The sequence below is a fragment of the Bos taurus genome, chromosome 19 (genome assembly GCF_002263795.3).
Source record: "Bos taurus isolate L1 Dominette 01449 registration number 42190680 breed Hereford chromosome 19, ARS-UCD2.0, whole genome shotgun sequence".
NCBI classification, from domain to species: Eukaryota; Metazoa; Chordata; class Mammalia; order Artiodactyla; family Bovidae; genus Bos; species Bos taurus.
In genome coordinates, this window is record NC_037346.1 from 25180655 (window position 1) to 25202685 (window position 22031).

Genomic DNA, 22031 nt, shown 5'->3' on the forward strand with positions numbered 1-22031 from the left:
GCTGCGCGGGTACAGCGCAAAGCCGCTGGAACAGCGGAGGACAGTGGCCTCACCTCCTGCGCGATCGCTGGAGAGTGCCGGGGATGTGCTGGGTGGGAGAGGGTGTGGGCGCGGGGGACGGGTCCTGTGCCCAGAGCGGCGGGTTCCCGGTAGGGAAGCCGAGCGTGACCGCGACGGGGGTGGTGGGGTTGGTGGGAGGCGAGGAGAAGAGGCCCCCGGAGCAGACCGCGCTGGGTGCTCGGTGGGTCATTGCCGTTGCGGGAGACCCCTCCGGGATCGGCGTGTGAGGAGCAGAAGTAACCAGGTGAAAAGGAGGGAGAGGTTGGGGAGATGGATCTGAAAGACTCAGAAACCGCTGGGAACCTTCACCTGGGACCCAGACGGGGCCCAGGAAAGGCAGATGAAGAAGCAGAGGGGGGTCGGGGGGCCACCCGAACGTCTAAGCCCAGACTGAATGACAGATCCCTACCGCTTAGGGGGACGCCCTCTGGCCCGCCTGTCTAAGGCACTGCAGGAAAGGCTTGGAGAGTCAGGATGTGCCGGGTACCCGACCCCTCCTGGAGCGCCGGCCGGTAGCGCTGGAGACCGCAGGCCCCGCCCGGGAGGCAGAGTTGGGGGCAGGCTTGTCCCACCGACCTTGCGGGGATGGCCCCGCCCCCGGGGCCGAGGTGAGGCTCCGTCGTGGGAGGCGGAGTTGCCGCCGCCCCCTCCAACCCCCCTCTGGACTGCGGCCCCTTCTTAAGCCCGTGCAACGACTGGCTGCCCTTCTCTAGCTTCTCCCGCCAGGTTCCCGCTCTGCAATGGCCTCGGCACTGAGCTATGTCTCCAAGTTCAAGTCCTTCGTGATCTTGTTCCTCACCCCGATCCTGCTGCTGCCACTCATCATTCTGATGCCCGCCAAGGTCAGTTGTGTCTCTGGACAGCCCGGTGGCTTCCGGGACCATTAGGTGGAGCGCACGGATTCCCGGGTGGGCACGACTTCCCCCGGGGGCACGCACCTTCTGGAGCTCCGGGTGCTGTGGGAGGTGCCCTGCAAGGAGTTCTGAGGGGCTTGGATCTTGGGATTCACAGATCCCTGGAAACAAGAACTGTCTTGGCAAAGCACACAAACCTAGAAATTAGCACAGATTTTGGCCACACAGCCCATCCATAGGCTCAGAATCTCCCAGGCGCATAACCCGGACCCCAGGGTCCCTAAATGCCACCTGTACCAACAGGGAGCTTGGGCACTTGTTTCCTTCTCGCTCCTGTCTCTTCACTTAGGGACTTCCCAGCTGTAGATGGCTTCTGAGGCCACTCAGGGACAGACAGGAAAAAGTTATGACCTTGGTGGATCCTGTGCTGTGCTTAGTTGCTCAGTCGTGTCGGATTCTTTGTGACCCTATGGACTGTAGCCCTCCAGGCAAGCATACTGGAGTGGATTGTCATGCCCTCCTCCAGGGGATCTTCCCAACCCAGGGATCAAACCCAGGTCTCCTGCATTGCAGGCGAATTCTTTACCATCTGAGCCACCAGGGGATCCTGAGTCCCATCTTTGTCCCCTTCTGGGCCTCCTTCGAGCCTCAGTTTTCGTATCTATGATGCACATTTCTTTCCAGCTCTGAAGCTTAGGAAGCCACAGCTGAATCAGAGTCCTGCTGCCGCTCCCGGCTGAAAAGGCAGGTCAGGTTGGCCTGCTTTTGCTCACTGCCTGCTGTGGCTGAGGCAGGAGGCAGGACATGTTCCCAGAACTCACGCCTTGGGTGGCACCACCCAGGGTTGCAGGGAAGCTGCGTCCGAGCCCTGGCCTCCGAGGGCTCCCGGGAAGGAAGCAGAGAATGAATGGCCTTGGCCGCAGGATGGGGGCGGTGCCGGGAGCGCTGGCCCAGGCCCCGCTGGGCAGTGAGAGGCCCGTTTGGCAGAGGCCCGAGCCCTTTGAAACCTTTTGTGGCTGCTGGCTGCTCCTTACTCATTCCCTCTTTCAGCCTTTCACTCTCAGCCCAGACAGGAAACCTCTGCTCCCCCCACCCCCCACAACCCAGGCAAGTTTGGGCAACAGAGGATCTCTTTGGGGGACGCTCTGAAGGCAGTCCTGGAGCAGTGGGATTGTACTGGGTATCAGGAAGCCAGGCTTCGAGAGAACTGGACTTCTCTTTCACCCATCCTTGTGATTTTAGTCAAGCCCCTGTGTTCTCTGGGCCTTGATGTTCTCAGCTGTACAATGGAGGAAGGAGGCTTGATTTTGACATTTTATGGCCATAGGGTCCAAAAGAGATCATGCTGGTTCCTAGGTGGGGGAGGAGCCCTTGGGTAGGCTGATCATAGACCCGTGATGGGCTGAGGACATCGGGTTCAACAAGGGTGGCTCTTCAGTTGCCACATCAGCTGTGGTCCACAGTATTTCCTCTGTAGAAAGAGATTTGAGGCTGTTACCGGCTATGGGAGGGAGTCAGGCAGGGAGCTGTGATTTGAGTCCTGCTGGTGGGAGTAATGTTCCCCGGACTAACTACAGTCACTTTGCTGACCCTCCTGCTCCAGGAGAGTGTGACCAAGACCACCCGCCCCCTACCCCGCCAGCATACATTGGAAACCCTGAGCTAGGACCCCCAGCTCAGGTTGTGTCTGTGTCTATGTGTTACGTTGGGAGGGAGGATCAGGCAAGGGAAGGGGAGCCATGAGTGACAGTCACTCCAAAGGCCGCCTTCCTGCGTTCTCTTGCCTGGTGGTGGGGCAGGTGCCAGGGAGCCTGGAACCCTGTCTCCTTTTTTTCTCCCTTTGAGCTTCTGTTTTGGTCACCATTGAAGAGCTCCCTGCCCCCACCCCCAGGGCCACAAAGTTTGCAAGGAAACCCAGGGTCAGGGGCAGAGTGGCAGGGAAGGCTGTGAGAGCACCATCCAAGGGGAAGGTAGGACTCCTAGGGTGAATCCCCCTCCACTGGTGCCCCGAACTCTCTCTGCTGCAGGCTTCCTTCTTTTATTCTTCTCCTACACCTTGCTTCCTTCTAGTCATCATCTCTCCTCCACTTTTCTACCCATTCTCTGAGCTCAGCTTGAACTACTCCTCTGGTCATACTCTCTGCTGCAGAGAAGGCTCTGAGCTCACCGGGGTCCAGGCTCCCACCTGCAATTAGAACCCATCTCATTCTGCACGGTTGCCAGCCTCTCTTCAGGCTTCTCAAAGGTCACCTGTCCTTTCCTGCTCTCCCCACAACCCTCTGGAGCATTCTAGATGAGGGAGGGTCAACTTTGCGGGAAGGCATGGCAATCCACTCCAGTATTCCTGCCTGGAGAATTCCATGGACAGAGAAGCCTGGCCGGCTACAGTCCATGAGGTCACAAAGGGTCGGACACGACTGAAGTGACTTAGCACGTTATTCAGGGGCATCTCCTGAGCCTTCTGATAGAAGCATGGAGGAGAAGGGGTAGTTAGTCTCCTGTGCTTTCTATTGGCTACGTTTGGAGCCTCCAGGAACTGTCTGGGAAAATTGCTTACACGTGTCACCTGCCGTTTAGATAATAAAAACATCACTTTCTATGTGGCATACGTTTAGAGTGGGTGCTCTTCAATCCTTGATTTATAAGTGAGGACGTGAAACAAGCAGGGAGAGGGTCCAGGGTTGGAAGTGGGAGGAGTATTTTATCAAAGACACTGTTGAGAATTGCTATCGTATGATGATAAGAAGGAGACTGAGTTTTAGACAGTATGACTGTGCTTAAGAGGCTTCTCTCGTGGCTCAGTAGTAAAGAATCTGCCTGCCAATGCAGGCAACAAGGGTTCGATCCCTGGGTCTGGAAGATCCCTGGAGGAGGAAATGGCAAGCCACAGCAGTATTCTTGCCTGGGAAATCCCATGGACAGAGGAACCTGGTGGGGTTTTGCAACCACGGGGTTGCAAAAGACTTAGTGACTCAACACCTGTGTTTGAAATCTCTGCAGCACACTCCCTCACTGCCCACCCCTGCCTCACTGCCCATCCCCGCAGCAGATCATTCCTACTTCTCTTTTTCAACCTCATGCAACCACTGGGTTGCAAAAGACTTAATGATTCAACAGTTGTGTTTGAAATCTCTGCAGCACATTCCCTCACTGCCCACCCCTGCAGCAGATCATTCCTGCTTCTCTTTTTCGACCTCAAAGACAAGGAAGGCCACACAATGGCAGATCACTGATCAGGCCTGCCCGGTGTCAAAGGCTGGGCTTCTAACCACATTTGTCCTGCCTTCAGCCCAGTGGTGTCACCAGCATTGACTCCCCTCTTCTTCTCAACTCGGGGACATCTGGCAAAGTTTAGAGACCTTTTGTTGTTATTGTTACAACTGGAGAGTGCCACTGGCATCTAGAGGGATGAAGGCTGGGGTGCTCCCACACACCCTGCCATGTACAGGACAGGCCCCTCCCCCTCAACAGAGAACCATCTAACCCAAAACACCAAGAGTGCTGAGGTTGAGAAACCCTGCATCAGAGTAGGGAGGTGTCCTGGGGTGCTCGTATTTTATCACTGATAACACAATCCAGACAAAGAATGTGTCTTTGTGCGATGTTCCATGCATATAACACATGTTATCTTGGGTGATGATAAACTGATTGTGTGCAGGTGCGTTTGTCACAGCCCATGCTGTGCTGGTCGTTCCTCCAATCAGCACTTGCTGAGTGTCCCTGGGGTATCAGGCCTGTGTTGGATGCTGAGTGACACGGATTCTGCCTTCCACTGCTGACTCCACTCTTCAGGGGAGGGAGTGGGTGGGTCAGGAGTGGTGCTGGTGAAACAAATAATGCCAGCTCAGTGTGCTGCATGCTGGGGGTGGGGGCAGGGGCATAGAGGAAGGGTGCAGACCCAGGCTAGGGGCAGGAAGGGGGAGATGCCCAAGGAGCAGTGGTGAGCTGAGCCCTGAGAACTCTCTCCAGGCCAAGGGAGCGTCTTGCAGCCGCGGGAGGTGGGGCATCAGCCTCGGTTCTCACCATGGCTCTGGGGTCGTGGACCTCGAAGTGGGAGTAAGGAGATGTGGCTGGAGGGGCCTGCTCCACAGCAGAAGGTCTTCAAAGAGTGCTAGCGCATTTGGCTTCTGTCCTGAAGGCAAAGAAAGGCTTTTAAACAAAGGAGTGATATGATCTGATTTGCAAAAGAAAAGAAAAGCAGCAGCAGTGTGGAGTGACGCAAGTAGAAAGATCGAATTAGAAGATAGTTGTGCTGTGCACCTGGGTGGCACTAGTGGTAAAGAACGCAGCTGCCAGTGCAGGAGACATAAGAGACACATGTTAGATCCCTTGGTCAGGAAGATCCCCTGGAGGTTGTCCAACTCTTTATGACCCCATGGACTGTAGCACGCCAAGCTTCCCTGTCCTTCACCATTTCCAGAGCTTGCTCAAGCTCATGTCCATTGAGTTAATACCATCCAGCCATTTCATCCTCTGTCATCCCCTTCTTCTCCTACCCTCAATCTTTCCCAGCCTCAGGGTCTTTTCCAATGAGCTGGCTTTTCAAATCAGATGGCATGGCAACCCACTCCAGTGTTCTTGCCTGGAGAATCCCATGGGCGGAGGAGCCTGGTGAGCTACAGTCCATGGGGTTGCAAAGAGCCGGACGTGATTGAGGGGACTGAGCACACAGGCATGCGTGCCCGCTGCCGCGCCGAGTGTTCTGGGCTGGGGGGCGAGATGGCAGCAGTTTGCAGGATCCAGGGCTGTCTCTTCAGTTTGTCCGGTGTGCCTACATCATCATCATCATGGCCGTTTACTGGTGCACAGAAGTCATCCCTCTGGCTGTCACCGCCCTCCTGCCTGCCTTGCTTTTCCCACTCTTCAAGATTCTGGACTTCAAGCAGGTGAGCGCCCCAGAGCATCTCTCCGTATGACTCTTCCTCTGAGCTCAGCTCTCAGCTGCGTAGGATCCGGGGGACCAGATCATACCCTGTTTGTGGGCTCTCTCTAGCAGAGGGACGTACCCTTGACCCTCCATCCCCACTCCAAGCTGCTCTGAAGTCAGCATCTGTTCTGCTCGCCTGTCTCTGGGGACTTGGGTGGCCCTGAGCCCGAGTAGTGTGTGGCCAGCGGGCGGGTCTGATGGGGCCTCTGTGCCCACCCGCAGGTGAGCATCCAGTACATGAAGGATACCAACATGCTGTTCCTTGGCGGTCTCATCGTGGCTGTGGCCGTGGAGCACTGGAAGCTGCACAAGAGGATTGCCCTGCGCACGCTCCTCTGGGTGGGGACCAAGCCTGCACAGTAATTATGCCTCCTCTTTCTCACAGTTAGGCCCAGGGCTGGGGAGGGGAATGTGTGCCACAGACTCACAGGCAAGGGCTGACCATGGCCTTACCTGGGCAGGGCAGCCAGGCAGACCCCTGGGTGGGTCATGTTACAATCTTAGCTAGGGAGGCCAGATGCAAGGATGGTGGGAGTCGGGGAGCCACTGGGGAGGAGGGGTATGGTAAGCAGCAGCGGGTAAAGTTTCTCTGAATCTGGAGGAGACTGCTCCGCAAGGGTCCCTGCATGTTCAGAAGACTTCCTGGGGGAAAGGCTGCAGGATCCAGGGACAAGGGGGATGGAGGCTGGATCAAGCTGTACCTGATACCCCTAGGAGTTGTGTGGGGGAAAGCAGGAAAGAAAGCTCAACTACCTTGCTCAGGGGGAAGTAGAAAAGTCATCTCTCCAAAGCTGGCACATCTATTCCCTCTGCAAAGCTGCTGCCCACCTCACCTTCCCCCCGCCACTCAGTGGTCTCACCCCTCTCCAAGGTCTCCCCACGAGTCACAGGCCATTCCCGCCAAGTCATGGAGGTGATCTCGCAGACTCACCCTGTGGTGCCTGCAGTGCCCAGGGCATGATACCAGGGACTTATTCATCACCTCTTCTAACTCTTCCCACACCTCTGAGAGTTGGGGTTTGTTCTCATTACCCATGTTCTGTTCTGTAGATGAGGAATTTGAGGCAGAGAGGGATTAAATGGTCTGCTGACCTCACATGGGGATTGGACCTGGCCTGTCTGATGGCGCCCTGCCCCCTCTAATCTGGAACTCAGGATGCATCTTTCTAAATGATGCCGTGACCTAGCCCAGCCCTGGGAAGGCGGGTGGGTTAGTTCACAGGGAGTCTGTCCTTCGATGTCCTTGTGTCGAGGACCGTGCTGGGCCCTGAAGGCAGAGGCCTGCCTGCCCTCCAGGAGGCCAGTGTCTGAGCACCCTTGGTACCCCAGCTCTCTTGAGTGAGGGCTCGTGACTCTTTGACCTGTGACCCTTCTTGACATCGAGCTCCTCCAGCGACTGGTTTTCAGAGTCACATCAGAACTGACTGCCTAGAAACATGAGGCCTTGCAGGCCCCCGAATTCTTGTTCCTAGAATCCTTTGAGTGGGAAGCTTTTCTCCATCAGCGGGTGGACCTTATTCTGGAGCGCTGGAGTGCCTTGCTCCTACAACAAATCCAGGATGTTCATTCACGCTTCTCTGCTCCCCTCGGTCACTGCTCCGTCCTCTAAGCCTGGCTTCCAACCTTTGTACTTATGAGGCCATGAGGCCTACCTGTAGGGACATCGGCTAAACCACGGTGCAGGGCAGCCCCCAGACCCTTCTTCAGGCGAATAAATGAGTGGTCCTGGAGAGGGGCCTGACTGCGGAAGGGCGTGGGGACCAAGGAGTTGAGTTCCATTCAGCCAACCCCCTCTTGCCCCCCAACCCTGGAATGCCTCCTGCTCCTGGCTTTGTGCCAAGTGTGCGGGACCCATGGAGAAGAATCAGAACTTCTGTGCTCATGGAGCAGACGTGGACACAGTTCCGTCTCCAGCCAGGGAGGGGCGTCCTAGAGAAGACGGAGGAGGGTGTGGTCAGCCCTACCCCGCGTCCACTTCGGGGGAGGCGACAGAGAAAGGGTGCTGCCTGAAGGCTCTGAAGGGCCATGAGGGGAGTTTTCCAGGCAGATGACTCAGCGGGGACAGAGGTGGAAAGTGGGGTGCCATACAGGAAGGAAACATGTTTTTTGAGTACTCTCTGGGGCTCTGATCCGCAGCAGAGTGGAGTGGGGTACAATGTGTGAGTGGAGAGGTGGGGCGGGGGTTAGCCACCAGGGAGGTCCCGCTTCCCCAGGCCCCTCGTGGCTCTCCCCCTTCTGGAAGCCTGACTCCACGCAGGCCTTCTGAACTCAGGAGGAGCAGGATCTGGGGGGCTGGGAATCCTCCAGGTAGAAATGGGAAGCTGGGACTGCTCCTCCTGTGCGCCCCTAGGTTGTACTAGGGCCAACTCCACACTGTGCCGGCGCCAACTGCATGCCTGTGCTTCCCTTGCTAGACCGTGAGCTCCTTAGAGCCACGACGGGAGCTGAGGCCTCGTGGTGTCCCAGTAGCCAGCAGAGTAGACGTCAGTAATGTTTGTGGAGAGTGGCAGAGGGAGGGAGGTGGGGAGGGAGGTATTAACACGGCATCACTGTCCCAAACAGGCCTCTGCACCCTGGTGCTGGCCCCTGGCGTCCCTGCAGGGGGCAGGACCTAGTTCCCTAGGAGTTGGGGGTGGCCGGGGGTGGGGAATTCTCTGGCTTTCCTCTCTGCTCCTCCTCTGCAGGCTGATGCTGGGCTTTATGTGCGCCACGGCCTTTCTCTCCATGTGGATCAGCAACACGGCCACCACGGCCATGATGGTGCCCATCGTGGAGGCCGTGCTGCAGCAGATGGAGGCCACAAGTGCAGCCACCGAGGCCAGCCTGGGGACCCTGGAGCTGGCAGAAAAGGGCAAGGCCGGCGAGCTGCCAGGTGAGCCCCTGGCCAGGGAAGTCTTCTCTGTTTCCAAAAACTTGAGCCACCTCCCTGCTTTCTGGAGCCCTCTTTTTTCACAAGCACATAGAGAAATACTTTGAAATGCTGTTTTCCTAACTTTTAGGAATGTGATTAGTGTATAAAAGTTCCATCTTTTCGTGGAGCTTACAACAAGTTCCCCCCGCATCTGTTCCTGCCATGACAGAAGTCAATACATGTTGATATGATTATTCATTTGGGTATCTTTTGAGCACCTACTGGATGCCCTGGAATCCTTTCTACCCCTACTCATCCTTAGGGAGGCCTCCTCTGAACAGGCCAAGTCCGTCTGCCACTCTGTTCCCACAGGTTTTGGGGTTGGTGGTCACACCTTGGCTTTCCCGCTGGACACTGAGCTCAAGGAAGTCAGAGAGTGCCTGTGTCTTTCCTCTGCCTCGTTCATCCCCAGGGCCCTGCATGGCCTCTTGGGGCCTGTGCTGATGACCAGACCCTGGGCCAGGTCCTGGGCTACAGAGATGAAGCAGACACCCTTGTACTGCAGATTCATAGAGCCTGGTGGGGTGGGGTCAAGAGGTCCCTCGGACAGTTCATTTGACTTGGGAGAGACCACAGAATGCCATAAACCAGACACGGAGGAAGCGCAGAACAGGGAGAGGACTTGCTAGGAAGAGAGGACATCTGAGATGGATTGGGACTACCGCCTGCCCCCACTCCCTCCAGATGAAGGGAACATCTTGAGTGAGAGCAAGGAGGCAGGAAAGAAAGGAGTGTGTCTGAAGCTGCTGAGTTTTTGCACGAGACGTTGAAGAGCCGTGGGACGTGACCATGGGTGGCAGGTGGGGTCAGACCACTGCCTGGGTCTTGAGGCTGAGGAAGGAAAACCTGGGGGAAGAGCCAGCAGAGCTGGCATGCCTCAAGTCAGCAGCTGGGTCAGGAGCTGGAGCTAGAGCTGGGCAGGCGGCCCCCAGGGCTGGCTCAGCTCATGGCAGTATGCCCACCACAGGGAACCAAACAACTTTGGAAGGTCCCTCCATGAGGCAGCAGGAGGTCAACAGGAAGAACGTGTGCAAGGCCATGACCCTGTGCATATGTTACTCGGCCAGCATCGGAGGCACCGCCACCCTGACCGGGACGGGACCCAACGTTGTGCTCCTGGGCCAGATGCAAGAGTGAGTCGCTGGCCATGACTTTGGGGACAATAACAGGGTGAGAGGGACAGGGCTGGAGGGGCCCACCCACCTCTGCCTCCTCTTCAGCTGGGCCCTGGGGCTGGGGGGACATGTCAGAGCAGGGAGGATGGGCTGCCTTCAGCCTCTGTGGCCCAGCCCCCCTGCACACACTCAGGACCCCACAGCGGGGGAGCTGATGTCCATAGACAGGGTTGCTTTTCGCCCTGGGGCAAGTCCCACCTTTCTTTCCCAGGTTCAGGATTCTTGCTCAGAAGGAATGTGGATTGAACCCAGAGCCAGCCAGGGGAAACAACATAGTCCAAGAAGCAGGGTCCTTGGTTAAAACTTGTAGAAAATAGACACCTCTAAAGACACTCCCCTCAAAGCTGGTTCACAACCTTGCTGTTTAATGATGATGGTCCTATGATGTCGGCGAAGGTTAGTGGTTAGGTCAGCTGGTGCCTCACCGGCTCACTCACTATGACCCTTCTAATTGCCCTTGAGGGGATGTGTGCCCTTGTGGGGCTCCAGGTGGACCAGGGGGCTGTTTGGAACTTTGCAGCCTTGACCAGAAAGGAACCAGGCTCTGAGGACTCAGTTCTGTGCCTGGTCTTGTGAGGCTGGGATTACAGAAGTGAGAGGGTCTTGGGGCCTGCCAGTGGGATACTCGAGGGCAACTGAGGGTAGCAGATGCCTGGAGAGTTCTGATGGGTCATGTAAATGTGTTAATGAAGATAAGTACAAATCGTAGTAGGTACAGAGAGAAGGAACAGAAGTATGGTGGTGCCTGTCCTGTGCAGACAACCACCCTGGACAGGGGTGCAGAGGGAGGCTTGAGGGTGGGAAGGCAGGCCTGCAGCCTGGCAGGGTGGACACTTGAGATGGAACAAGCAGACCGCTTTGCTTCTGCAAGTGTTTTCTGTAATGACAGCCAGCCTTATGCTTCTCCCCAGAGCTCCTCTGGGCAAAGCTGCCTATCTGCTCTGAGTGAGAAAAACTCTGTGGCTGTGTTGTTGAGTTCATCAGTCGTGTGCGATCCTTTGCAACCCCATGGACTGTAGCCCACCAGGCTCCTTAGGCCATGGGATTTCCCAGGCAAGAATACTAGAGTGGGTTGCCATTTCCTCCCACAGGGGATCTCCCTGACCCAGGGATCGAACCCATGCCTCCTGCATTGGCAGGTGGATTCCTTACTGCTGAGCCAGCAGGGAAGCTCTATGCCACTTCACTCTTGGGCTAAAGGGATCAATGCCTGGGGCTGGGGGTGGAAGTGACCCTCTTCTAGCCCCCAGGAAACATTGTCTGATCCCACCCTGGGAAGATTTTGAGATTTGATCTTTTAAGGGGGCCCTTCTCTTGCGAAAGCCCACACCCACTGGTTGATTCTGAGGAATTCGTGGACACCCTGGACCTGTTGGCCAGTTATGTGTGTACAAAGGTGTATTCTTCTGGACTGAAGGGCCTTGCTTTTCACGAGCTTCTCAGCTGGTGTGGACCCCTAGGAGGGTCGGTTGGTCACACCTCAGGCTTGTCTTGTGTGTGGCTATGTTCTGGGGCCCTTCCTTCAGGCCAGCTCTAGGGGCCCGGCTGTAGCTCAGCCTCTGCCCAGAGGGCCTGGCCTGCCCGCTCTCCCGGCCCAGCGTCTGGTGGAGACGTGGGCAGACTGGTGCTTCTCCCGTCAGGTTGTTTCCAGACAGCAAAGACATCGTGAACTTCGCCTCCTGGTTCGGATTCGCCTTCCCCAACATGCTGATCATGCTCCTGCTCTCCTGGTTGTGGCTCCGCTTCATGTACATGAGATTCGAGTAAGTCTGAGACGGTGACACAGTAGTGGGTCTAACCGTGCCGGGTCCTGCAGCAAACCCCTCTGGCTCAGCAGCTGAGTCCAGAGAGTGCTTCCTGTCCGGTTCTGACCATTTCTCAGCAGCCCCTCTCCTGCTGGCTTGCCCTCCATTTCCTGCCACCCTTGTGCCTCCCCATGCCTTTGCACGTGCTGTTCCCTCTCCCCGGGATGCCATTCCCTGCCTTCCTCCCTTCTAACCTCCTCAGTCTTCAAGGCCAGTTCCAACATTTCTTCCTTGGCAACTCCTTTCCCAGCTTCCCCCCAACCTGTCCCCTGCCATTCTGAATCTGATGACTCCTAGCTTTCTCACTGCTCTGGGCCTCCCTGGACACTCCAGGCTCTGCCCACTCACCCGCCTCTGCCATCCCCTGGCACCTGCAGTCATGCTCCAGTACTGCCCCCCACCCCGAGCTCCTCTGTGGCCTGCGGGTAAGTCCTCTCTGACCCCCGCATCCGCCCAGCGCCCAGCCCAGGGAGAAGGAGCAGGTGAGCCATTGAACGCGAGTCAAAGCAATTAACAAGCGCTTGTTCTTGGTGTAGGACTGGACAGACTTCCACTTGGCTGCAAGTGTCTTTTAGGCCAGGTCACGGCAGACGGCCTGAGAGCGTCCCAATCAATCCAAGCCCAGATTTACTGAAAGCTCACAATGTTCCCAGAAGCACGTCACTTTTGCAAAGTTTACCTTCTGGTTCCCAGCACACAGGCATGGTTTACCAAGGTCAACCTTGACAGCAGCCAGGCTTTGCACAGAAACCATGACGCGTGGCTGACAAACACCTCAAAATGTTGTTGTTGTTTCAATTTTTTTTTTAATTTATTTTTATTTATTTGACTGCCCCCGGTCTTAGTTACGGCACTTGGGATTCTTCGATCTTTGCTGTGGCACATGGGATCTTCATAGGGGCATGCGCGATCTAGTTCCCTGACCAGGGGTCAAACCAGGGCCCCCTGCATTGGGAGCGAGGAGTCTTAGCCCCTGGACCACCAGGGAAGCCCCTGTTGCTGTCATTTTTAAAAGCACGGACTTATCTCCGTGAGCTGCGTGCTCTGTGCCTTAATTCATGGGGAGCTTGAGCTTCAGTGAAAAATAGGCCTATGTGGCAGGAGAGGAGACTTCAGAGATGAAAGGCAAAGATGCCCACGAAAACCTGTGAGTTAATGGGGAAAAGGGGGCATTTTGGTTAAGTTTTCTTCTGAAGGACGAATTGTTTTGAAAACTACAGTTAAAAAAAAACAACAAACTCCATCCATAATCAGAGCAGCTGTAATAAAAACATAAAGGTAGACTTAGGCCTCCGTCACATCCCCACCCTGCCCCGTGTCCGGACCCCCTTGTGAAAGGGAAGCTGCTCCCTTAGGCGCCTGCCTGCCCAGCTTGAATCCTTATCTGGTTAGTCATGGAGAGCAATGTCAGGGCCATTCCCTCCAGCCTAATTCAGAAAAAAATGGATCTTCCAGAGTTTATGGGCAGCTTCCTAGGCCTTGTCCAGCCAAGGAGGCCGCAGCTCACCCCAGGACCCCTCAGGACTTGTGGGATATTGCTGCTGGTTTACACCCAGCCCTCCTTATCAGGCTAAGCCCTGAGTCAGGGAGGAGGGTTCTCCTGGACCTCTTCCAGAGCTCGGGGTCCCTTGGCCTCTCCAACAGCATGTCTACCCAGTTCATCAGCATCTCGAGGAAGGCCATTCTACTGCAGAAGGATACTGTGGACCCACCTAGCCCCCCAGGAATCCCACAGGAAGGCTGGATCCACCTGCCTTTCTCTCATACCAGCCCAGAGGTCACGAGATGGATTAACCCAAAGATAAGCGTGGAACGCTTAGCCTCAGGGGGACCTGAAGGCCTGGTGGCACCACTATGGCAGGGCCAGCACTGGACAACTGAATATATGATGCTGCCCCCAGAGTCTGCAGCCGCTGTGTTGTCAGGATGTGTTCCCAGCATCAGAAAAGAGCTGGGTGGCTACCAGAGTCCCCCCTTATCCTGTTCTGGAAGGCTGAAGCTTCCAGCCCAGCCCCAGAGTCTCGGGAACTACAGGAGACAGTAGATTGGTGGCGGGTAGAACATAGACTCTCACGCCCTGGGGGCGAGGACAGAGAGGCCACCTCCCACCCCAGTGGAGCCATCCCCCTGCTGGATGATCTAGAAGGTGTCCCTGGTGGGTGATCCTGGGGACAAACGGCCTGGCCTCTTGTCCAAAGCGGAGATCCTGGCAGGCTGTGTAGACCTGAGTTCCCAGCCCTCACCCTCGTCGCGTCCTTTCCTTACCCCTGAGCACCACGGGAGGAAATGTCCAAACATCCCTGAGCCCCTGCTCCAGGCCGTGCCGCATCCCCGGGCTGGCTCTCGCCCTCTTAAAAGCGGTTTGCATCCGCCCTTGGCTCCAGCATTCAGCACCTCGGCACCTATTCCACAACTCCTGTACTCCTTGGAAGTCTGACTTAGGGTCCCAGGAAGGACTCCCAGAAGGGAAGGCTCTCTAGGGACAAGCAACTTGGCCTTGCCACCACCTTCAGGCTGATGGGTTCCTCAGGGTCGGCATTCTGTGTGCCAGCGGCCCCAGCCAGTCCCTCCCCAAGACTTCTGTTGTTTAGTCGCTCAGTCGAGTCTGACTCTTTGTGACCCCATGGTCTGCAGCACGCCAGGCTTCCCATCCTTCACCATCTCCCGGAGTTTGCTCAGACTCATGTCCATTGGGTCAGTGATGCCATCCAATCATCTCATCCTCTATTGCCCTCTTCTCCTCCTGTCCTCAATATTTCCCAGCATCAGGGTCTTTTCCAATCAATCGGCTCTCCCCAAGGCTAGGTATCCTCCCCAGGGAGATGTGCTGCAGGGTGCCCTGGGCAAGTGTGTTGGCCAATGGGCCCTGGTCCCTTGGGAGCCCATCCAAGAGCAGGACCTGGCTGGCTTCTCCCCCTGCCTTAGCCACACTCACTTCCAGCCCCCAGCGTCTGCTGTGTCCCTAATCCTACACCTCAGCTCCTTGGAATGTAAGCACCCACCTTCCTCCTGCCTGACCCAGTCTGCTGGGACCTGTCCTTGTTCCTTGTGTCCTCCTGAGCCACCTGATGATGGGGACTGGCATGCCAGTACCATTGAAAGCAGCTCCAGGCCACAGTGGGAGAAGGAAGACAGGGAGCTTGTGAGGGGGCCTTGGCTCCACCGCGAGCTGGTTCCATATTTCTCAGCGTCCCCTAGATGATGGCAGCAGCTGGCCTCTAGGCGACTGGTACCGGCCAGGACGCCCTTGCCAGCAGTGGCTTCGACTCTGCTTGTTTCTGCCCCCTCTGCTCCTGTTCATCTCCAGTCCATTTCGCTCAGTCTCCCACCTTCCTGGCCATCCTCTCTTCCTGAGTCTTGATCTAGACTGGCCATCCGACCTGTGCCTTCTCAGGCTTCCTTTGGGGGCACCCTCCAGTTCTGGGGGCACCCTGGGGCATATGCTGGGCACACAAAATAGACTTTGCCACTATGTCCTGTGAAGTTGGGTGGGCAGATGACAGAGAAGGGGAGTGGGGAGGGACTTGCTCAAGGCCCCCTGGTGACGGGTAGCCCGCTGCAGCTTTCTATCACGTTCTGCTGCCCGGCATTCACACTTCCATTCAGCCAGTCCTGGGCTAACCAACACGCTCCCCCCGCCCTGTCATCTTTGCCTCCTCTAGTCTGTCCTGGGGCTGCAGCCTGGAGAAGAAGAGCGAGGAGAAGTCTGCCCACGAGGTGCTGTGGGCGGAGTACAGGAAGCTGGGGCCCCTCTCCTTCGCTGAGATCAACGTCCTGCTCTGCTTCTTTCTGCTGGTCGGCCTCTGGTTCACCCGGGACCCCGGCTTCATGCCCGGCTGGGTGTCGATCGCCTGGACAGAAGGAAAGACAAAGTAAGTGGCTCCTCCCGCAGCACCTTCTGTGGCTCTCCTCCTTTTCTGCCGTCCAGTTCTGGAACGCTCTGTTGGTTTCCGGACTTGCTTTTGTCTCACCAGTCTTCCCAACAAGCTCACAGATGTGTTCCTGTGGTCCCTCAGGGCAGCCAGGCTATGATAGAAGTTCGTTGGGCGAGGACTGGGGCTCCCAGTGCTCCGGTTTCCCAGTCTCTGTTCTTCTGTCTTTCCTTTCTTATCTTTCTCCAGATTCAGATGAGTCCCTCTGAAGATGCACATCTAGGGTCCAGAAGCTTCTTTAGAAAGAAAAGAGGGGGATATGGAGTTTCTCTTCTGGCTAAGTTATGTGATCAGAAAGGAAGAAAAGTTGAGACCATGCATATCCTAGAAAAGAAGGAAGATGTGGTCTGAGAGATAGCCACCTGTTCGTGCCTTATTTCATTCTGAAGGTCTGCTTGGGGTCACCCCAGAGTCCTTCTGGTCACCCTGGTGACCCCAGAATCCAGAAAATCTGGTTGAGAAGAATGCACAAAATTCACCTCCAGAGCAACACAGGCTGAGAGAGGGAAATGAGTCGCTCAGGGTCACTCAAAGACGGTGGCAGAGCCAGGCCAAGAATGTAGGCGTCTTGGTTTCCAGCCTGGATTCAGTCCATCTCAGCACCCCTGGTCTTGGCCTTCGGGGTATCAATTTTCTTTCTTTTCTTTCTTCTTTTCATTTTTATTATTTATTTATTTATTTGGCTTTAGTTGCAGCATGTGGGATCTAGCTCCCCAACCAGGGATTGAACCCAGGCCCTCTCCATTGGGAGCGCAGAGTCTTAGCCACTGGACCACCAGTGAAGTCCCGGAGTATCAGTTTTCTTTCTCAGAGGAGCCAGCTTCCGCATGTAGGAACATTCAGATACAGAGAAGTTTCGTGGCGTGACTGTCACTCCAGCCAAGCTGGGCTAATCCTCTGTGCTTGTCCCTGCCCAGGTACGCCTCCGATGCCACTGTGGCCATCTTTGTGGCCATCTTGCTATTCATCATGCCTTCGCAGAAGCCCAAGTTCAACTTCTGCAGTCAGACTGAGGAAGGTAAGGCTCCTGTCCTGGCCTCCCACTCATCAGGGTTGGGCCCTGGCAGCAAAGGGTCTCCATAGATTCCCTGGGCCCAGGAGGGAGAAAACCTCACCCTGTAGCAAAGGCCTGACTAGATTACAGAGTCTGAGCACTGGGTGTTTTCCAAGACTGCCCTGGGTATTGTTCAGCGCAGGACCTCTTCTCTTGCTTTTTAAGCATTTGCAATCTCATTTATTTAATAAGAGGAACAGAAAGGGATTTCCCATGATGCCATCAGTATTTTGGAGGTTTCTCTCTCCCTCCCAGTCTTTGTTAATATGCATATAGATATTATATAGCTATAATCAAAACATTTCAATCTGTTTTCTCTGTTGGATTTTGTTTTCATGTTTTTGTTTGTAGTTATTCTATAAACATTTCCTGTTACTGTTGCAGTCTTCAAATTTATTTTCTTAATTATGGCGTTATATTGTATCAGGGGGCTGTAACCATTCCCCGGTTATGGAGCATTCTGACTATTTTGAATGTTTCATTATTATAAATGAATGCTTTTGTATATATAGCTTTTTATTTGAGGGTGTTTCTTCTGTAGGATAAATTTCTAGCAGTGATGGTGCTGGGGTACAAGAGTATATATGTCTTAAAGGCTTTTAACATGTATTGGGAGATAGCTTTTCAAACAGGCTGTACCAGTTTATAACGCTACCAGAGCATATAATAGCTTTAATATATCATGTCTTTACCAGCAGTTGATGTAGTGATTACTGTACATTTTAGCTGATTTACAGCTATGAGATGGTACTCATTATCCTTGCAGGCTTTTATGCCCCCTTGATGAGATCACTTTTATCTCTTTTTCTTGCTAATGCTGCTCTGGATTGTGTGTGATTTTTTGTTTGGCTGTGCCATGCGACTTGTGAAATCTTAGTTTCCTGATCAGGGATTGAACCCATGGCCATCAGCAGTGAAAGCGCAGCGTCCTGACCACTGGATCACCACTGGAATTCCTAACATATGTGTGTGTTTTTATCGTCTCTTCTCAGAAAGGAAAACTCCATTCTATCCACCCCCACTGCTGAATTGGAAGGTGGCCCAGGAGAAAGTGCCCTGGGGGATCGTGCTTCTCCTGGGGGGCGGCTTTGCTGTGGCTAACGGATGCGAGGTAACTTCTTCACTGCTGGGGCGGTGGCAGGGTTGGGGGGCTGCCTAGGGCCTCTTCCTTCACCGAGAGGGCAGCTGAGAGCCTCTGCACCCCTCCTTCCCAGCACCCCAGGGCTCTGCCTCTGTGTTTGTCTCCTCCACGTAATTGCACATTTCAGGAAGACAGTGCCTCTGTCTTGTCATCTGCAAACCCTGCATCATGCATAGTACCTGGAACAGAGAGAGTACTCTTTGACTGATTTCAGAGATGAGTGAACAATCGTGGTTAGCCGAGAGAGGCGGGGGACACTGGGAAGTCTCCTGGGGGGCTGTGGGAATAATGATCTCTGCTTTGATTTATTCAAGGCAACTCTTTCTTTCAACTCTTTGTGAATAGTTTCACCATTTCCTTTGCTTCATCTACCTGCTGACCTCTTTTGTTGATACAGTTGCCATTTAGAAATTTTTTCTCTAGCTAGGTATGTAGTGGCATCCGAAGAGAAGAACAGCATTTGGAAGAAAATACCCTCAAAAATGCAACTTTCTTCCCTCCCTCCTTCCCTAATAGGGAAGAAATGAGCTAGAGGGGGAGGGGACGAGCCGCCTTGGTGCTGCTGTCCTTCATCCATCTGTCCATCCATCTGTGCATCTGTCCATCCATCCGGGAATAGAATGTTATAAACTTGGTCTTACTATTGCTGTTTGCTCAGTATCTAGGACAGCCTGGCGAGTAGTGGGTTCATAACTGTTTTTTTTTTTTTGATGAACATATCCATCCATTTAGTCACTTCTCCATCCACTCATCCACCTATTTATCTCTCATTCATTCATCATCAAACCTTCCTACTATGTCTATGTTAGGTCAGGCATAGGAATTACAGAGGAGATTGAGATGCAGTCTCTGATTTTGAGGATTTCCCATCCTAGGCGGGGGCAGGGGGGGCATATCTGGAAGAGCATTTCACAAAGAAGTGGCACACGAGTAAAGAAGTAAGTGTGAAATAATCTAGCTGAAGAACAGCAGAAGATAATAAGTCTGGTGTTACCTCCCAGAAACTGCTTCACTGAGGGTCAAGATAAGGAGTGTGGACTTTATTCTGAAAGTGGTGGCAGCTACTGAAGGGCTGAAGCCAGAGAGTGACTTGGTCAGATCTACACTTAGGAAAAATCTCTTGGATGTCTGGAGTGGAGGCCTAAGAAGGGTGGGGCTTGGGGGAGACCAGTAGATGCTGTACATCCATCATCTAACACAGGCTCAGAACACTGGACTCCATGGACCACTCTCTCCTCCTTGAAACTCTTTCCTCTTTTCATCCCCAAGACATCATTATCTCCTACTTTTAACTCTGGCTGTTCCTGCTCTGCCTCCTATGCTGACTTTTCCTCTATTGTCCGATAAATATGAGTGTTCCCGAAGGTTCTATCCTTAGCCTCTTATCTGTTCACTTTTCATTCTCTCCCTGGACAATCTATTCTCAGCCTAAAGCCCCAAATAGAAATTCCCCAGTTTCTGGCTCAGATCATTCTGTTGAGCTTCAAAAACTGTGGGAGACTGAGAGGAGATGATGAACTTGAGATTGTTTGGGTGACATGGTCACCGGGCATAAAGAATAAGGGAGAGAGAGACCCCAAGATGACTCCTTAGCCTTCTAGGTTGGGTGAGTCTAGTCACTGAGCTGGGGAGCCCAGGGGGAGCAGATTCTGGGCTAGAGAGGGTGAATTCAGGTTGGGTCGTGTTGAGTCTGATATGCTCCTGGGACATCTGGGTGGAAATCCAGACAGTAGGCCAGCTGGGCTGGAGACAACAGATTTCAGAGACAGCAGAGTGAGGTTGGAGGTTGAAACTGTGGGCATGGATGACAGCACCTATGGTACGTGTTCAGAGAAAGAGAATTGGAAGTGAGGTCTGGTTTGAGCTCCTCGGAGAAAGATGAAGGTCCCTCTGGGCTCTGGAGGAGCTGTGAGCCAGTAGCCCTGTGGTGACTGCCCTCCCTGTGCTTCCTAGGCTTCAGGGCTGTCAGAATGGATGGGGAAGCAGATGGAGCCTTTGCACACTGTGTCCCCGACAGCCATCACCTTGATCATGTCCTCACTCATTGCTGTGCTCACCGAGTGCACAAGCAACGTGGCCACCACCACCCTGTTCCTGCCCATCTTTGCCTCCATGGTAAGTGACTCGGCTGGGGGAGAGTCGTCATTTCATAGGAAGCTGACTGGGTCCCCAGAGAGGCAGTGACATCAGGGGCCTAAGCCTGGCTAGGCTGTGGAGACCCAGGTCCCTGAGCCCTTGCTGGCCCTGGTCTTGCCCTTAGCGCTTTGCTGGTTCTTCTTGGTATCCTCCATGCTGACCCGAAGTGCTCAGCAAGAACCAGGTGCTCTAAATTTGTTTATAAATATAATTGATTATTTCTCAAGCTCGGGAGGCAGGGCTGGCACCAAGGATGCCATGGGGGAATGATAGAGCGTCTCTCAGAATGTAGCACAGGTGGGTGGGAGGCCTGCAGGACAGGGGACACCACAGGCTGGAACCCACCAGGAAGAGATCTTGGGGAAACTGGAGCCTGGGGATGGTGGGAGGGGAGAGGACGTTCTGCAAAGATGGAGTAGTGGCATCTTAGGTAGGCCTAGATAGTGGCAAAGGATAGTGGACCCAGCAGGACAAAGGCACAGAGGGCCCAGCTGGACAAAACCCATGTAAAGGAAATGGTTGCATAAACTCCCAGAAGCCCTGCTTGGCAAGCTCAGGTATCGTGGAGCAGTGTGCACTGAGCCTAGAGAGCTTGTGAATGAGGGTGCTGAGTGTCAGGCTAAAGAACTGTGTTCTCTGGGGAAGCGTAGTTTTGAGTTGGGCCTGAGAAGAAAGCAGAGTGTATAGGAAGCTCGACTGCCATCTTTTCTTGCATTTCCTTCTGTCTCTCATCACATGGCAGTACCAACTCAAGGTGGCACAGAAAAAGGCCTAGGTTTAGAGTCAGAAGACCTGAGTTCAAGTTCAGGATCTTCCAAACACATCACTCAAGTTCTTTCTCCTATGCGTGCACTGAGGGTCAAATAGGATGAGGGCTATGAAAACCCTGTGTAGATGGGAAATGAGCCTGGGAGAAGCTCTGGAGTTCAGAGGACAGACTTACAAAGGCCTCAGCACAAGACTGAAGTTGGTAAATTTTCATTCAGTTGCCAGGGTGTCCATGTGTATACAAAGCAAACTCAAGTGACTTTCTCTTTTCTTTCCAAGTGAAGATGGAAGAGTTAGGAAGAGCCCATCTCCCCCACCCCTCAGCAGGTGGCCTAGAATGAAAAGATGCCAAGGAGCCTCTTTTGATGTTGGCCATGCAGTAGTGAGGACTCCCTCCACTCACAGAGGCCTGGCTTTCGCTCCCAGACCAGTCAGATAAATGGGGGTCTTTATTGGAGCGGGTGGTCAGGCCTTTCGGAAACAAGCTTTTCTAGAATCAGAAGCCCTGAGTTAGAGTCCCCACAGGCCTCACATCTGGCTCAGCACCACATGTGGGCAAGGGGAAGGTGGTAACTTCCCAGGTGGGCCCAGAGACACGTGGGGTGCATACATCATGAGGGAAACCGGGAAGGAAACTGGTTCCTCTTAGTTATCCTGAAGGGATGCAACTGGCACGGCCTTTTCTGAGACCTGTTTACTCATAGGAACTGTAACCTGAAACCCTCTCACACCCCTTGACTCTAGGGATTTTATGTTCAGGAGTCTATCTTAGAAAAATTATTAGAGATGCTTACAAGTTTATACCATAAAGATGCACATCACAGAATTGTGATAAAAAAGACTTCCATAATAGTAGGGGATTGGTGAAATAAGTTACATATTCAGACAATGGAATACTATCAAGTCATTAAAAAATCATAGTCTTGAAGGATACTTCATAAAATGGGGACATGTAATTTTTCAAATGTGTACATACACATGGCTGGAAAATGTCTAATAATACAAAGAGCATACAGACCCTTACCCTCTAGCCTCCTCCCTAGAGATAACTCCTATTATTAATTTCTTAGATATCTTTCTGGGTGTGTAACACACACACATACATGCAAGAATGCACACACATGCACACATACTCTCTTTTTAAAAAATGTCATTTCATAGTCCTGCTCTGCACCTTAATGTATTAAATCGTATCATACATGTTAGAGATCATTCCATTGCTAAAATGTAAAACCTACTCAATTCTTTACAGCTGCAGACGATTCCAT

General features: G+C 53.8%; 1 protein-coding gene across 3 annotated transcripts in view; it reads left to right on the forward strand.

Moving 5' to 3' along the window:
- The first annotated feature begins 767 nt into the window (after positions 1-767).
- Positions 768-22031, forward strand: part of SLC13A5 (solute carrier family 13 member 5) — a 28983-nt gene continuing 7719 nt past the window's right edge. Inside the window, exons 1-10 of one of the 3 annotated variants that reach the window (XM_024979803.2) lie at positions 768-902; positions 5427-5800; positions 6064-6200; positions 8526-8713; positions 9720-9885; positions 11568-11690; positions 15395-15604; positions 16582-16682; positions 17711-17829; positions 19813-19974. In XM_024979803.2, the coding sequence (XP_024835571.1) occupies positions 5702-5800; positions 6064-6200; positions 8526-8713; positions 9720-9885; positions 11568-11690; positions 15395-15604; positions 16582-16682; positions 17711-17829; positions 19813-19974 (1305 nt within the window). In that variant the 5' untranslated portion in view covers positions 768-902; positions 5427-5701. The remainder of the gene's footprint in view (positions 903-5426; positions 5801-6063; positions 6201-8525; positions 8714-9719; positions 9886-11567; positions 11691-15394; positions 15605-16581; positions 16683-17710; positions 17830-19812; positions 19975-22031) is intronic. The other 2 variants (XM_005220199.5, NM_001191446.1) reach the window with 2 other exon arrangements.